Source organism: Anolis sagrei, chromosome 3, assembly GCF_037176765.1.
Source record: "Anolis sagrei isolate rAnoSag1 chromosome 3, rAnoSag1.mat, whole genome shotgun sequence".
In the NCBI taxonomy this organism is placed as follows: Eukaryota; Metazoa; Chordata; class Lepidosauria; order Squamata; family Dactyloidae; genus Anolis; species Anolis sagrei.
The window spans coordinates 51,376,642-51,394,764 of record NC_090023.1 but is presented as its reverse complement, the minus strand read 5'-3'; the positions used below and the strand labels follow the sequence as shown (position 1 = coordinate 51,394,764).

General features: G+C 42.0%; 1 protein-coding gene across 1 annotated transcript in view; it reads right to left on the bottom strand.

Moving 5' to 3' along the window:
* The window catches only part of CRYBG3 (crystallin beta-gamma domain containing 3), an 82,303-nt gene extending 72,345 nt beyond the window's left edge, over positions 1-9,958 (bottom strand). The window contains exon 1 of the mRNA XM_060770604.2: positions 9,634-9,958. Within this exon, the coding sequence (XP_060626587.2) occupies positions 9,634-9,752 (119 nt within the window). The 5' untranslated portion in view covers positions 9,753-9,958. The remainder of the gene's footprint in view (positions 1-9,633) is intronic.
* Between the last annotated feature and the right edge of the window lie 8,165 nt (positions 9,959-18,123).

Sequence of the window (18,123 nt, the reverse complement as noted above, 5' to 3'; positions counted from 1 at the left end):
TGTAAGAGATCACTATTAAAATAATATCTACATCCATAGAAAACTTTTATTTTGCTTTTTTTGTGTAAATTTTAAAAAATGTTTCATTAGTATTTAACCTTTGCTAGATTTATTAAAACAATAGTAAACCCACAAACATTATCCTGCCCAGATTTCCCATCAAACAATAAAACTCTATATTATTGCCTAATATTATTAAAAAGAAGCAATCTAATCTGCAGTACATATGAACGTAAGAATATTTTATTTTTGCACAGATCAGTAGGTCAAAACTGAGCACAAGGATTATGGCAGATTACACAGATTTCTCTTATAGCATCTGTCATGCATAGCAATTTATATTAATAGAAACTATGTATTGAACAAATAGGTCAAATGAAATTTCCAACATGCTTTTAAAATTAAAAGTATTCCTATTGCAACAACATATTCGGAAAGATTTATCTTTGGCGAGAAATAAACAATTAAATCACAAAGAAAGAGAAGAGACAATTCCTAGGTACTATGTATATTCTAAAATAAAATATAGAATCATAGAGTTGGAAGAGACCTTGAGGACTATCCAGTCCAACCCTCTGCCAAAAAACAGGAAAATCGCATTCAAAGCACCCTCGACAGATGGCTATCTAGCCTCTTTTTAAAAGCCTCCAAAGAAGGAGCTTCCACCTCACTCCAGGGCAGAGAGTTCCATAGCTGAACAGCTTTCACAGTCAGGAAGTTTTTCCTAATTTTCAGGTGGAATCTCCTTTCCTGTAGTTTGAAGCCATTGTTCCATGTCCTAGCCTCCAGGACAGCAGAAAACAAGCTTGCTTTCTCCTCCCTATGACTTCCCCTCACATATTTATCATATCTCCTCTCAGCCTTCTCTTCTTTAGGCTAAACATGCCCAGCTCTTGAAGCTGCTCCTCATTGGGCTTATTCTCCAGGCCCTTGATCATTTTAGTCACCTTCCTCTGGATGCATTCTAGCTTGTCAACATCTCCCTTCAATTGCACCTTAATAATTATATTGCACATGGCCATAGTTCTAGAACTTTAAAATAATACTATGCAAATACTTGTGTTATTTAGAATGTGAAGTCTGTAGAGATTTGTTATTAACTGCCAGAAAGTTGTCTTATGGAGACCCTATGAATAAGAGACTTCCAAGTCACTCTTATCAATAAATAGCCTCTTCCAGATCGCATAAACTCAGGGTCATGGCTGCTCTAACTGAGGTCATCAATCTGCAATGAAGTCTTCCTTGTTTCCTGTTGTCCGCATCTCCTAAGCATTATTGTCTTTTCTAATGAGTCACATCTTCTCATGGTATGTCCACTGTATGACAGTCTCAGCTTAGTTAGGTTAGTCATCTTGGCATCCAAAGACAGCTGAGGTCTGAGTTGCTCTAGGACAGTGGTTCTCAGCCAGTGGGTCCCCAGATGTTTTGCCCTTCAATTCCCAGAAATCCTAACAGCTGATAAACTGGCTTGATTTCTGGACGTTGTAGGCCAAAACACCTGGGGAGCCACAGGTTGAGAATGACTGCTCTAGGACTTATTTATTTGTCAGGTTATATGAAGACTCTCTTCCAGCACCACATCTCAAATAAGTGGATTCTTCTCCTATTAGTCTTTTTCACCGTCTTAAATTCACACAGGTAAAAGGACACCACAAAGCAAACCAATCAGCTATTCCAGCACCTAGGACCAGCCATAAATCCTCTCCAGGATTCCTACCGGACATGCCTATGAAGATGGTGGAACAAAAACAAGTGACCTCTCCTGAAAATTCAAAGCCTGGGTAAGTTCATATAGGAAATTTCCATCCTTCAGATACTCTGTTTGATCATAATAAATAATAATAAAACTTTATTTATATCTCACCCTCTCTCCTCAAGGGGACTCAGGGCAGAGTCGAACAAAAAACGGTGAACATTCAATGCCAAACACATGCATAAATAAAAAATACACAAACAAACTAATCAAATATCAAAAGGAAACAACAGCTATGACAAAATTGAACAGAATTCCATTAAAATAGCCACTTGGTTACCTGTTTCCTAATGATACGGTTGAAATTTAATCACACATAGACCCATTTACAGAGAAATGGAAAGCTGTTATGGTTGATACATAGTAAACCAAAATATTGTGTTGAGTTTAAAAAGAGTGGGTTTTACTCCCTGAAGTGTTTACAGTTTAAAACAATAGACAATGGGAAAACAGGAAGAAGGGGAAAATCAAGGCAAGCAAGATATGAATGAGGGCTTTTAACTGTATTTAAAAGCTTAAAATAAAATCAGACCATTAATGACAAAGCTGATTAGAACACAACAGTTAAGTCAACTGAAAGCCAGTCCTAACAGAGATTACACACACACACATACACACAAATACACATATTTAGACTTTCAGAAAGTATATAAAATGCAGCCATACGTAATATATTTTTTAAATATTCAGTTGTAAAAATAGTATGATATGAGTGCTTGATCAAAAACAATCAATCCACATCAGACATGTGCTACAAACATAACATGGCTCAAGCATGGAACATCTGCTAAGCACTTTAAAGGCTGGCATACAGTGAAATCTACTAACATAAGCTGAATCAAATGGTGCCCTCAAAAGATTTCAAAGGACTCATTAACACTGAACATATTGCTATAACACTTTATTTGGTAATTCACAGACTAGGCAGTAGGGAAGTTCAGAAAACACTTTTTTTTCTGTGTTACTTTGAAGATTCCTATTCACATTTGTATTTTGTCAATGAAAATCAGGAGACTCAACCTCATCCATCTGCATCATAAGCAAAAAGGTATCAAATATTGTCTCTCAAAATAGTAAGATATTCATACCAATTTAATTTATCCATGGATGATACCAAATGAGAGACTCCCTCCTGGCATACAGAAGACTGGGCAACTTGGAAGGGGCTGAACAGACTGCGCTCTGGCATGATGAGATGCAGAGCCAACCTTAAGAAATGGGGCTACAAAGTGGAGTCCTCGACATGCGAGTGTGGAGAAGAGCAAACCACAGATCACCTATTACAATGCAACCTGAGTCCTGCCACATGCACAATGGAGGACCTTCTTATGGCAACATCAGAGGCACTCCAAGCAGCCAGCTATCGGTCAAAGCACATTTAGTATAATGCCAAGTTTTTAACTTTGTTTGTGCTTTTAAATACATTAAGACTGTACCCTCAATTTGCTTCTGACATGATAAATAAATACCAATTTAATGGGGGGGGGGGAATTTACACATTCAACTGAAAGAGATATCAATTTTTATGCCTTCAGATGAGTATGAACCTGTATAAAGTGGATGAATCTCTCTATCTGGGGCCTAATAATATTCCAACCCACAGCCAGTGTTCCTGATATCTGCAGACTTTGCTTTAACATTAATTTTGGTTTGAACTATGCCCATTGCAATTCAAAAACAGCTTCCATGTAAGGCAATACAGTATTCATCTTCTATATGACAAATAGGGAAAATATTTCAATTTGGAGTATAAAAACAAAATCCTAGCAAGTAGATGGCTCATTCTGTTAGTGTTGAGCTCCTCCTTGAAGCCATAAGTAAAGGTAAAGGTTTCCCCTTGACATTAAGTCTAGTCGTGTCCGACTCTGGGGGTTGGTGCTCTAAGAGCTGGCATTGTTCGTAGACACCTCTAAGGTCATGTGGCCAGCCTAACTGCATGGAGCGCCGTTACCTTCCCGCCGGAGCGGTACCTATATTTGCATGTTTTCAAACTGCTAAGTTGGCAGAAGCTGGGGCTAACAGAAGGTGTTCTCTGGATTTGAACCTATGACCTTTTGATCAGCAAATTCAGCAACTAAGCTGTTTAACCCACTGCACCACTGGGGACTGTCATACTTTGGGCTAATTATGAGAAGGCATGACGCACTAGAAAAGATAATGCTTGTTATTAGGAATCATAGAGTTGGAAGAGACCTCATGGGCCATCCAGTCCAACCCCCTGCCAAGAAGCAGGAAAATCACATTCAAAGCACTCCTGACAGATGGCCATCCAGCCTCTATTTAAAAGCTTCCAAAGAAGGAGCCTCTACCACATTCCGGGGCAGAGAGTTCCACTGCTGAACAGCTCTCATAGTCAGGAAGTTCTTCCTAATGTTCAGATGGAATCGCCTTTCTTGTACTTTGAAGCCATTGTTCTGCGTCCTAGTCTTCAGGGCATCAGAAAACAAGCTTGCTCCCTGCTCCTCCTCCTCCCAAGAAGTAAACGTCTTCTGATTTCCTGGCTGCAGTCTAAGTCTTTAGTAATCTTCAGTCCTTTTTCTTTGGGACGTACTTTGTTGCTGTCTCCTGAACAGTGTTGTAAATTTCTGTCCACATTTCTTCTCTATTTATTAAATAGAGAAGACTCTATTAAACCTTAAACTTACTTTTCACCTCCACTGCATATTCAATGTGGAATATTACAAGTGTAGGATAGGATAACCAAAATAATCTCAAGAATTAACCTTTAATTTAGCTAACTTTTAATTTAGCAAAAAAAAAAAATAGGGGACAGAATAGAGGTCTCTAAAACCTAGTTTGGTACAGTGAAAGTTGATAGAGAGAAACCTTATTTTTTCATAACACCTAGAACAGTGGTTCTCAACCTATGGGTCCCCAGGTGGTTTGGCCTACAACTCCCAGAAATCCCAGCCAGTTTAGAAGCTGTTAGGATTTCTGGGAGTTGAAGGCCAAAACATCTGGGGACCCACAGGTTGAGAAACACTGACCTAGAACCTCAAATAATCCAAATGAAGCAGAATGGTATGAGATTCAGAATGGATAAAAGGAAGCTGTTCCTCACAAGGCGCATAATTTCAATAGTACATGATGTTATTAAGATAAGCATCAACTTGAATGTATTCAAAACAGGATTAGACAGATTCATTAAGGCCATCTATCAATGGTTATTAGATGTGATGACTATATATTATTTTGGGAGCCTGAGGGAGCCTGCCTCTGAATGTCAGGCGCTACTGAATGCGAAGGTAATCTGTGCTCATGTTCCGAGTAGGCTTCGCTGAGGCATGTGGTTAACCTCCAGGAAAACAGAGTGCTAGACTATGTAGGCTAGTGGTCTGATCCTAATCCAAATATATATCAGCTCAATTCTACATGTTAACTCTATTTCAGTCATTATTTTTTTAAAAGTAAATCTTCTAAAAGTTGTTGTCTTCTTCACTATACTCTGTACTGAACAGGAAGCAATATACTAATATTGAAAGCAAAATAATTAAAAGTATCATTCTGTTAAGGGATTTTTCTTTCAACCAAAAGAATATTGAGAGTAATAGCTTATTTTAAAAAAACCCACTGTAAGATATGTCATTTCCTATTCCTCAGAGAAAGTATCATTGCACGAAGGTTTGTTTGTTTCTCTGTCTCTCTCTGAGTTCTCCCTTACAAATAGTTCTGCCCCTTTATCTCACCCTGAGTTTTAAAATCATTTTATGTACATGCGGCCTGCTCTCTGTCATTATGTTCGGTTTCTATGTTTTGTGTATATTGTTTGGATGCTTTGATGTTTTATACTTTATTGTTATGTTGTTTATTTTACTGCAATTTGTATTTTTGTATTGTAATTTGTTGTTCGGGCTTGGACCCAAGTAAGCTGCTCCGAGCCCCCGTTGGGGAGATGGTGGCGGGGTATAAATACAGATTATTATTATTATTATTATTATTATTATTATTATTATTATTATGAGTTTGTTTTGTGGAGGGGAAGGAACTATCCTTTCAACAATATTAGTTATCTCTAATTTTCACTATGTAATATTTACGCATGCTAAATAAGATAAAGCCAGGAGCCCACAGTAGCGTAATGGGTTAAAAACTTGTGCCGACAGGACTGCTGGCTGAAAGATCGGCGGTTCAAATCCAGAGAGCAGGGTGAGCTCCCGTCTGCCAGCTCTAGCTTCTCATGTGCGGACATGGGAGAAGCCTCCCACAGGATGACAAAACATCCAGCCGTCCCCCGGGCAATGTCCTTGCAAACAGCCAATTCTCTCACACCAGAAGCGACTTACAGTTTCTCAAGCTAAAGGCAATAAATTCCATCTGATCTCAGAAGTTAAGCAAGGTCAGCCCTGGTTAGGACTTGCACGGGATATAGACAACAAACACCAGGTGCTGTAGCTATACTTTAGAAGAAGGAACTGGCAAAACCACCTCTGAGTAATCCATGCCAAAGAAAACCCTATGAAATCCATAGCTTCGCCGTAAGTAAATACACTCTAAATAAAAAACAAACAAATATGTTGACAAGCAACCTGAAGGTAGCATATACAATATTTGTCTTTAATATTTATCTATATCATTGGACAGTCATTATATATAGGAACCCAAGCGAATCTTTCTATACATGGGTCCATTACATTCTGGTGGAATATTTTATTGCATGAGAATAAAATGTGATTTTACTGTTAAAGTCTGTCTAGATTAAGCAATTTCAATATACCAGGATTTGTCCAGGTCGGAGGTTTTCAATATGGATAAGTTAACTTAGGGCTCTTCCACACAGATATTTAACCCCAGAAACTCCACAATACCTGCTTTGAACTGCGTTATCTGAGTCCACAAAGCCATATATTCCAGTTCAAAGCAGAAAATGCGGGATTTTATCCAGTTGTGTGGAAGGAATGTGAATATAAACAGTAGCCTGCAAATTAAATCTGGAGTTTTGAAGATGGTCTTTGAAAGTCCAAGAGCCAGTCTGCAATTCTCTGCTGGAGAAATCTCCTCTTCCTTCTGCGTGGGCATGGCTTAGCTAGGATGCCATCACAAGTTTCAAGGCTTCCTCTTCTAAAAGATAAAAAGTTTGCCTCACACTGCTGAAATCTATGCTCTGCAGTGCCAGTCTTTTCCCCAACTGCCTATGGGGAGGGGGGCAGGAAAAGACAGAGGCTGCTTCCACACAGCTGAATAAAATCCCACATTATCTGCTTTGAACTGGAATACATGGCACTGTGGACTCAGATAACCCAGTTCAAAGCAGATATTGTGGGATTCTCTGCCTTGATATTCTGGGATATAGGGCTGTATGGAAGGGCTCTAACACATTTAATTCTTGTGGAAGTTACTAGACCAGGCGTGGGCAAACTTTGGCCCTCCGGGTGTTTTGGACTTCAACTCCCACAATTCCTAACAGCCTACCGGCTGTTAGGAATTGTGGGAGTAGAAGTCCAAAACACCTGGAGGGCCAAAGTTTGCCCATATCTGTATTAGACTATAAGAATATGGAATATCAAGTACTGCAGAACATTTAAATCCAAAGGAAGGCGTATGATTCTTTGGTACGTCAAAGCATTAGAAAATCAACTATATATCCCTATAAATCCCAGAATAATATATATTCATATGGGAGATATAATTTGATGTGCCATGTCTCTGTGTTCTTTCAGATAGGCCCTATATACCAGGTTTTCTGCTTCAAACTGGATTATATGAGTTTGTACTGTTAGATTTTTTAAATCATGTCAGAAGTGACTTAAGCACATACCGCAAGTCACTTCTGGTGTGAGAGAATTGGCTATCTACAGAGACGCTGCCCAGGGGACGCCCGGATGTGTTGTTACCATCCTGCTGGGAGACTTCTCTAATGTCCCTGTAAACTAGAGCTGACAAACGGGAGCTCACTCCATTTTAAGGATTCAAACTGGAAACCTTCAGGTCAGCAGTACAGCCTTCAGGTCAGCAGTTCAGCCGACACAAGGGTTTAACCCGTTGCGCCACCACGGCTCCCCAGATATTATGGCCAGATAGGTAAAGGTTTCTGCTTGACATGAAGTCTAGTCGTGTCCGACTCTGGGGGGTGGCGCTCATCTCAATTTCTAAGCTGAAGACCTGGCATTGTCCATAGACACCTCCAAGGTCATGTGGCCAGCATGACTGCATGGAAAGCTGTTACCTTCCCGCCGAAGCGGTATCTACTGATCTACTCACATTTGCATGTTTTCAAACTGCTAGGTTGGCAGATGCTGGGGCTAACAGTGGGAGCTCACCCCACTCTCTGGATTTGAACTGCCGACCTTTTGGTTAGAAAGTTCAACAGCTCAATGGTTTAACTCACTGCACTACCAGGTGCTCCTATTGCCAGATAATCTGGGATAAACCTGGGATATAAGGCCTGTCTAGAAGGTCCCCTGTGTAGGTTTTATTCAGCGATAGACTGCACTCCTCTCCCTTATTTCAAGTAACATGGATTATTAAGAGTTCTTAGTGCCCTTCCATACCGCGGTACAGCCAAGAATATTAAGGCTGAAAATCCCACAATATCTGCTTCGAACTGGGTTATTTGAGTCCACACTGGCATATATTCTAGTGTAAAGTAGAAAAAGGTGTGCGGAAGGGGCCTGACTTTGTATTAAGTTCTGAAAACCCTCCTTGCTGACCAGAGTTTCTTGCAGCTTCACAGGACTGCTCATTTAAAGGCTTTAAACATTTCAAAGGACTTTAAAAGCCCACGTTTTCTCTGAGTGGAGGGCAGAAAGAAGAGGAGAGCTAAAGAGACGCCCATCCACCAAACATGGGTGAAGCTGGGTGGTAATACACTGCCGAATGGGTGCCGTTTAATGCTACTAGGAGTCTTAGAAGTTGTAGTTTGGTGAGGCACTGGCCCAAATGAGTGCCAGGACTCCCCCAGGCTGGAAGAAGCCAGACCTTGAAACTGCTAGGTCATTAAATACTAATCAAAGTGGCTAATTGCAACATTCACACTTGCCTCAAGCAGACAAGAGTTCTTTCTCCCACCCTGGACATTCCACAGACATATAAACCCCACTTGCCTAGTTTCCAACAGACCTCACAACCTCTGAGGATGCCTGCCATAGAGGTAGGTGAAATGTCAGGAGAGAATGCTTTTGGAACATGGCCATACACCCTGGAAAACTCACGGCAAACTAACTCTCCTCTTTGGGAGAAACTTGCGTTTTCTCTAAGGCAAAAGAAGAGCTGAAGAGAAAACCAATCCTCCAAACATGGGTGAAGCTGGGTGGCAATAAGTTCAGGATTGGTGCACCTTGGAACTGTGAGGAGTCCTAGAAGTTGTAGTTTGGTGAGGCACCAGCCCAAATTACTGCCAGGACTCCCCCAGGCAGGAATAAGCCAGGCCTTGAAACTTCTAGGCCATTCAACGCTATTCCAGGTGGTCAATTGAAACATTCACACCTTCCTCCAACAGACAAGAGTTCTTTCTTCCAACCTGGAAAACCCCATTTTCCTAGTTTCCAACAGACCTCACAATCTCTTGGATGCCTGACATAGATGCAGGCGAAACTTCAGGAGAGAATGCTTCTGGAACATGGCCATAGAGCCCGGAAAACTCACAACAAGTTGTAGTTTGGTGAGGCACACAGCTCTCCTCTTGGGCAGAAGAAGCTGAAGACTTTGTCAAACTACCACAGCACTGAGCGAGCTAGGGCGGTGAAAGCGGGATCAAACTGCACCCAATCCCACAGTGTAGACATGTGAAGTGCTGAGACAAGAGGCGGGAGGAAGAGATGGACGAAAGAAAGGAAAAGGGGAGCCTAGGAAGCAAGGAAGTGGGGCAAAACCAGGGGTCTGTCCTGCGAGTCCTGCCTGTTCTCCATGGCCGGCTTTGCCTCTTGCCCTTGGGCTTCTCCTACCTGCTTTCGCCCTGGGCTTTGTCCCCTTCCTCCTTGGAAGAGCTCCGGGAGAAGAGCCGGGACAAGCTGTTCTGCCAGAAGGAGGAGCCCGTCCTCCTCCGCCCGGGCGCTCCGGACATCTCGCCAGCCAGCAAGGAAGGATCCCACCAAGGTCCCCGCCTTGCCCCGCTTTCCGCCTCGCCTCTTAGCCCATGGCTCCAAGGAGGCGGACGAAGCCCAGCGCCGGGCTTAGCGAGGATTGCCTGCCCGCCTGCCCTCCTCCTCCTCCTCCTCCTGCTCCTCCTGCTGCTCTTTCCGTGGGAGGCGGGCGCGGCTGGCCGGCTTCCCCAGCCCACGAGGAGGAGCCAAGGCTTGAAGCGACCGCCTCCGCTTGGGAAGGCCCGCCTTCCCGCCTTCCCAACCCGGGTTTGGGCGCGCCGCTCTCGCCCCCGCCTTCCTCTTTTCCTCTCTCACGCCAGCCCAGAAGTTCAGGTCCGTCAGGGAGGAGGAGAAAGAGGAGAGGAGAAACGGAGAAAGAGAGAAGAAGAAAAGGAGAAAGAAGGAGAACAGGAGAAGGAGAAAGGGAGAATGAGAAAAGGAGAAAGAGAGAAGAAGAAAGAGAGGAGAAAGAGAGAAGGAGAAAAGGGAGAAGGAGAAGAGGAGGAGAAAGGGAGAAGGAGAAAGGGAGAAGAAGAAAGAGAAGAAAGGGAGAGAAGGAGAAGAGGAGGAGAAAGGGAGAAGGAGAAAGGGAGAAGTGAAAAGGAGAAAGAGAGAAGAGGAAAGAGGAGAAAGGGAGAAAGAGAGAAGGAGAAAAGGGAGAAGGAGAAGAGGAGAGGAGAAAAGGAGAAGAGAAAAGAAGAAAGAGGGGTGAAAGGGAAAAAGAGAGGAGGAGAAAGGGAGAAGGAGAAAAGAAGAAGAGGAGAAGGAGAAAGGGAGAAGGTGAAAAGTAGAAGAGGAGAACGAGAAAGGGAAAGAGAAGGGGAGGAGAAAAGGAGAAAGAGAGAATGAGAGGAGAAAGGGAGAAGGAGAAGAGAAAGGGGGAAGGAGAGAAGGAGAAAGGAAGAAGAGAAAGAGAAAGGGAGAAGGAGAATAAAAGGAGAAAGGGAGAAGGAGAAAGGAAGAAGAGAAGAAGAAAGGGAGAAGAAGAAAGGGAGAAGGAGAGAAGAAGGGCCACTTGCTTCAAGTCCCTGAGAGTGCTGCCACAGTAAAACAGGCATGGGCCAACTTGGGCCCTCCAGGTTTTTTGGACTTCAACTCCCACAATTCCTAACAGACAGTAGGGCCCATTTTGGCCTATGCCTGGGTTAGAGACTTGCCCCTCTCTTCCTCCCATAAGGTGTTCCTTCATTTTTCAAATGGCTTGAACTTTCTGTTTGTAACAAACTCAACAACAAATGATGCATTTATTCCAATGGCTAACAATATCACTTGATGAATCAAAGGTGGAAAATTCTTCACCAGGAATATTTATAACTTGAGAACATAATCAGTAGCTTTTTCTGTACTAGTAATTATTATTCTCTTTGTGTTGTCAAAGGCTTTCATGGCAAGAATCACTGGGTTGCTGTGAGTGGCCGTGTTCCAGAAGCATTCTCTCCTGACGTTTCACCCACATCTATGGCAGGCATCCTCAGAGGTTGTGAGGTCTGTTGGAAACTAGGGGTTTATATGCCACGAGGCATCCCAGAAGGATACTATTGTCTATGGTATCAAATGCCAATCCATGAGCACAAACAGACAGTGACGCTTTGTGGCTGGGTGTAGCTATCATCTGAAGCCTATGAATTGTGTAATCTTAGCTAATCTGTAGTTTTATGAAGGCTAAGCAATTTTACATTATGGAAAGAAAGAAAGAAAGAAAGAAATTAAAATAGTTAAAGGTTTTCCATATTTGGAGACAATCATTAATCAGAATGAAGTGAAGAAATCAGAAGAAGGTTAGGACTTAGAAGGCCAGCTGTGAAGATCTAGACAAGGCCTTGAAGTATAAATATATGTAATTGAATGGATACTAAAGATAGGATTGTCCATGCCATTGTGTTTCCAGTGTCGGTATTTGGACTGACGATTTGGAGTGCCTCTGATGTTGCTGTGAGAAGGTCCTTTTGTACATGCAGCAAGGCTCAGACTGCATTGTAGAAAGTGGTCTGTGGTTTGCTCGCATGTTGTGGACTCCACTTTGTAGCCCCATTTCTTAAGGTTGGCTCTGCATCTCATGGTACCGGAGTGCAGTCTGTTTAGCTTCTTCCAAGTTGCCCAGCCTTCGTTGTGACCAGCGAGGAGTTTCTCATCCGATATCAGCCACTGAGAGTGCCTTGGATCAGAAGAAGATCCAGCCGGTCCATACTTCAGGAAATTAAGCCCAACTGCTCATTGGAGGGAAGGATATTACAGGCAAAGATAAAGTACTTTGGCCACATCATGAGAAGACAGGAAAGCTTAGAGGAGACAGTGATGCTGGGGAAAATGGAAGGAAAAAGGAAGAGGGGCCGACCAAGGGAAAGATGGATGGATGGTTTCTTTGAAGTGATTGGCTTGACTTTGAAGGAGCTGGGGGTGGGCCAGCTCTGGCGTGGGCTGGCCTATGAGGTCACAAAGAGTCAGAAGTGACTGAATGAATAAACAACAACAACCACTTCAGCCACTGGTTTTAACCTGCCATTTTTGGACTCTCACGTGCTGTTCCGCGTCCTAGTCTCCAAGGCAGCAGAAAACAAACTTGTTCCCTCCACCCCATGACTTCCCCTCACATATTTATACATGGTATAAAGGATTAGGAATTTATTTGAGAATAAAATCCCCAAAAGGCTGAACACCAAATATGATTGGAATGAGGCTTCTATGTATAACCCCCCCCCCCCAAAAAAAAAGCTGTAATAAGCTGGAACTTTTTTCTGGCCGAAAAACCACAGACTCTGCTTTTAAAACTTTACCCACAGAGGCACACGTGAGGCAGATGTTGTGAACAACAAAACAATGATGCTTATTTAAGAGAACTGGAACAATTCAGGTATAAAGCTTAGCTGTTTCAAAGTATTGGCATAAAAGTGTGTTGTTATGTTAAGCAGTTCAGACTTAGTTACACAGGAACATTTCTCTCTCCCTCCACAGAATTTACTAACAGGATTTCCTCTCTGAAAGTAATTCTAAACTCTTCTACAGATAGTCCTACCCTGGATCTATCTCTTCACTCCTTCAACAGCTGTCTCCCTAATAACTGTAAAAATCTTCTCACTAGCTATCTCTACTAGCCAACTGACCAGTTTCAGGCCTCTCTCACTAACCCTTCTCCACTCCTAACTCCCAGCTCCTCCTTCTTTGACACCCACAGTCAATCTCCTTTGACACCCAGATTCAATCTACCTGACAGAGTTTCAAGACCTTCCCTTAAAGTCATTTTTTTCTTTTGTGAAGTTAAGCTCCACCCCCTCTCTCTCAACCAATCACTAACTCCCCTCATTTCCCTCCAAAGCCTTTCTTTCTAAACACGCCCCCTTTAGAAAATGAGAAACTAAAAGGATCCCCCCCCCCCCCGGCACCCTTTCCAAAATGGCTGCCGAACTTCTTGGGCCTACTTTTCAAGGCTTTTCCTAGCCTAACGGGTAGGGAATTCACTACACATGGCCATCATGTTTCAGCCTTCTCCTTTTCAGGCTAAACATGCCCAGCTCTTTAAGCCACTCCTCATAGGGCTTGTTCTCCAGACCCTTGATAATTTTAGTTGCTCTCCTCTGGACACATTCCAGCTTTTCAACATCTTTCTTCAATTGTGGTGCCGAGAATTGGACACAGTATTCCAGGTGTGATCTAACCAAGGCAGAATAGAGGGGTAGCATGACTTCCCTAGGATCTAGACACTATACTCCTGCAAGTGTTCCTGCAAGTACCTCTGTAAATTTAGAAAGCTATTTCTTGATTTAAGGCTTTGGCTTGCTGGCTGATATCTGAACAGAGGATGGGCTGGAGATGTCGATGCCTTGGTCCTTTCATTACTGGCTGCAACTTCCCGAAGGATATCAGGTGGTGCGATACTGACTAAATAGTATAATTTCTCCAGTGGTGTAGGGTGTAGACATTCTGTAATAATGTGGCATGTCTCATTAAGAGCCACATCCACTGTTTTAACGTGGTAATATGTGTTCCACACTGGGCATGCGTATTCAGCAGCAGAGTAGCAAAGCGCAAGGGCAGATGTCTTCACTGTATCTGGTTGTGCTCCCCAGGTTGTGCCAGTCACCTTTCGTATGATTTTATTTCTACAATCCGCTTTTTGCTTGATATTCAGGCAGTGCTCCTTATAAGTCTGAGCAACTCCCATGTATTTTGGTGTGTTCAATGCCCCAGTGGGATTCCATCCCAAGTAATCCTTGGAGCTTGAGATGCTTGTCTGTTCCAGTGGTGATGAAAGCAGTGAAGAAAGCTGATAGGAAGAAAATCAGCTCATTTCAAATGTGCTGGGGAAGAGCCCTATGGATCCCATAGACTGCTAAAATAAATGGACCCTAGAGCAAATTAAGCCTGACCATTTCTTAGAAACCAAGATGACTAATACTGTCACACTTTGGCCATTTCATAATAAGACATAACTCACTATACAAGAAAATAATGCTACTGGAGATGGAGTGACTTGGAGGCCTCTCATTCATATGGTCACCGTGACTCAAAGTCAATCCGATGGCACTTAACAGCAAATGATTATTGTGAGTGACTAGCTCATTTCTTAGTAAAACATCCATTCTCTTTCTGCAGGATCAACCCTTCCTTGAAATATGGCCCTTTCCAGAGGAAAGGTGAAACTTTAGGTTTATCATTCTGGTAATAAACATTTTTCAGCTTATTCATTACAACATGTAGTCTTGCTTTCAGTATCCTATTTCTACCATAATAACCAGGCGAATTAATTCTTTAACAAATAAGCTATGGAAAAATAAGTTCAGTATTCACACTTTTGTCAGTATGTACAGATTTAAACCCCACGGAGTAAACAGAAGAACAGCTAGTCCGAGAACACTGCTCTACTCAAATTCTGATAAATCAGCTGATACATTACTTTAGAAAGGTCACTTCAAGGAAACATTATGTGCCAGGGGTTTTGCTGCTGGCTGATGAACCAAACAGCAAAGTAATTACATTCCCCTCTCACATCTAGAAATATTTTGTGTACAACAAAGCCCCTTTTGGGATTGAACAGCAGTTTTCCTCTTCTGGCCATAATGTTACAAAACAACAAGTTATATATCTTAGAATGATGATCCTGCTTTTGACTCCTAAACTGGGATTCACAAGACCCTTAGATTGCACATGTGAAAATTATAGACTTAAAATAGTTTGTCCGTTTTTTAAAAAAAATCATTGACAGGTCTCGTTTTTCTTTTATTAACTTCTTTTAATTTGAGGTTTTGCACAATGGGATGGCAGCATATTTTTAAATTAAAACATTGCTTTTGAATTAAGAAACACACACACAAAAGAGGTAGGAGAACAGTAATATTGTATAAGAGCCCGTTTTGCCGCAATGGGTTAAACTGCTGAGCTGCTGAATTTCCTGACCGGAAGGTCGACGGTTCATATCTTTGGGATGAGGTGAACTCCCGCTTTTAGGCCCAGCTTCTGCCAACCCAGGAGTTCGAAAATGTGAGTAGATCAAGGGGTACCGTCTCGACGGGAAGGTAAATAGTGCTCCATGCCTGTCACATGACCTTGGAGGAGTCTACAGATAATGCAGATGCTTTGGCTTAGAAATGGAGATGAGTGCCACCCCCCAGAGTTGGAGATGAAAGGGGAAGCGTTTACCTTTATTTATGTATCTGTGTGTCATTGTTTCTAGGCATTGAATGTTTGCCTTTGTGTCTGTATATGCTGGAATCTGCCCTGAGTACCCTTGGGGGGATAGGGCAGAATACAAATAAATTATTATTATTACTTCACTGACACAATAACACAGTATTACACAGCAAATGAGATATATATGCTGGATTTCTTATCACACAATCACAAGTCGAACACTTCCCAAGCAATTAGGACTGTGTTGTTGTTGTTGTTATTTGATAAAAAACAAGATTAGTATATAGCAAATATGTTCATTATGCTGGTTGTTGTATTGGATCACACGTCAAACACTTCCCAAGTGTCTAGGACTATGTGATGTATTGGCAAAGAGATTAAAGTAGGGTGGCCTTTTGCAGCTGACAGATAGTAATTTTGTCAGTGCCGATTGCTTTTAAGTGCTGGCCAAAGTCTTTAGGCACTCCATCCAGTGTGCCGATCACCACTGGGACCATCTTTAATGGCTTGTCCCAGTCTTTGCAGCTCAATCTTTAAATCCTCGTATCGTATCAGCTTTTCCCTCCTCCTCCTCCTCCTCATCAGTAAAGGGAGAAAAAGGGAGTATTTAGAGATGCTTCCAAGGAGCTGGCTTCATCTGCTACTTCATTTGCTCCTATCGCTCTCAGCACAATGTGAAAATATAACATAGTTAAAATGCTTGGAACTCTGACAAAGGACTTTGTCACAACTTAATTTTTCCAAGCTAATTTTCCTAGTAATTCCTGGAACTGTTGCGTTCCAATCCTGATGTGCCCCAAGTTTTATCAGGTTGGATACATTTTTTAAAAAAAAAAACATACTTAAGGAAGTAATATAGTTTACTTCAGATGTAACAGGAGAGTCTGAGTGGAAACAGCCTCGGTATCTAAGAATAGTAGACTAACAAGAGAGGAAATAATTGTTTAGGCTTGGATGCTGCTGCCTCTTTTATTTTTAAACATATTTCAAATGTTGTACATATGAAGAGTGTGAGACTAACAAGAAACTAATTTTTTAGACTTGGATGCTGATCCTTTCTACATCTTTTATCTTTTTAAAAAACATTATCTCAAATGTGTGTGCATGAGGAAGTGAAGAATTGTGCTGTGAAACAGGAATAAGAGTTACGGCTGGGCTGACTAGTTCCTTTTGTGCTGTTCTCTTTTGTTCCCAGTTGTCAAAGGTCCGTGACAAAGCCCATGCCGCAGATGCGGCAATATAAATTTTGTTGTTAACCGTCCATTCATATTTTCCAGATAAAAGGATATTTATCATGCGGAGGGTGGCACTGGCCTCTGAGCACAGCTGTCGACATTAAGGACCGTGAAAATACATGCAAACGAAGCAGATGGTAATGAGGACTTAAGTTGCCACGTGCAGGGAATATGATGTAATAACATATGGCCCCAGGCAGCCAGCGTGCCCATAAAAGCAGTACTAAACTCAAAGCATAGGGAGATATCTGATGCTTCAAAGTATCTCAACCCATTTTCCTAAGTTTCCACAGGAGTCACCCACTCAAATGACAGAGAACACTGAAGTTACATGACAAGCTGTTCTTTTCTGCTGCTGTTCAGATTAGAATGGTTTGCACACATGGGAACCTCCTGGCTGATTGCTGTTTCAGGGTGAACAGATGGGAGAATTACGGAAACGTGTTTTTGTTTTTTAAATTTTCAGTTCACATGAGCCCTTTGAACACTTTATTCTAATTATTGCCTAAAGCTAAAGAAAATGTATTTTAAAGCAAACTGTTTTCTGATAAAATGCACTTTAATTTTCCACTTTTATAGAATTTTCACTAAAATATACAAAACCATAGATGTGTTATATTTTGATCTCCACAAACTTCAAAATCAGTCAAAGCTACGTGAAAGATATACATATCTCAGAGTGAGTTTCACTGAACATGTATGACTCAATCCAGAGGCTCTAGTACAGAAAAAACAACATTTGGTAAACAGAGGTTCCCAATCTGTCTACGGGAATGCTCCTCATGCCTATCATCTTCCTTACAAACCATCTTCTCCCATCAGGATTCCCCCATAAAGCTATCTTTCCCAGCTGGAAAGCCAGGAACACAAGATAAGAAATCCTTGCTGTTAACACTTGGAGACACAAGCAGAATCCTTTATTGTTTGTTCTGGCAGTTGCAAAGGCCAATGGCATGAACGAAAAATTTCTACCACTATCATTGATAACACAGGACATCTGGTTTCCCCACAAAGGGGAATCAGATGGAGCAGGCAAAATCATCCCAGATCAAAAGGAGCCCCTGGTGACACAATGAGTTAAACCCTTGTGCTGGCAGGACTGCTGACCGAAAGGTCGGTGGTTCAAATCTGGGGAGTGGGGTGAGCTCCCATCTGTCAGCTCCAGCTTCACATGCAGGGACATTAGAGAAGCCTCCCACAGGATGGTAAAACATCCGGCGTTTCCTGGGCAACGTCCTTGCAAACAGCCAATTCTCTCACACCAGAAGCGACTTGCCATTTCTCAAGTCACTCCTGACACGAAAAAAATAAAATAAAATTCCCAGCTCAGGATTCATTTGTAGGGATATTCCTGTAGACAATATTTGGGCTGAAAGTATAGTTTCTCCACTAGCAAGAAAAGGCTTTTGCACACACATGTCCTTAGGCATAAATGTGAATGACATGGAATCTAAAAAAATTAAAAATCCATCATTCATTGTTTGGCTGAAGA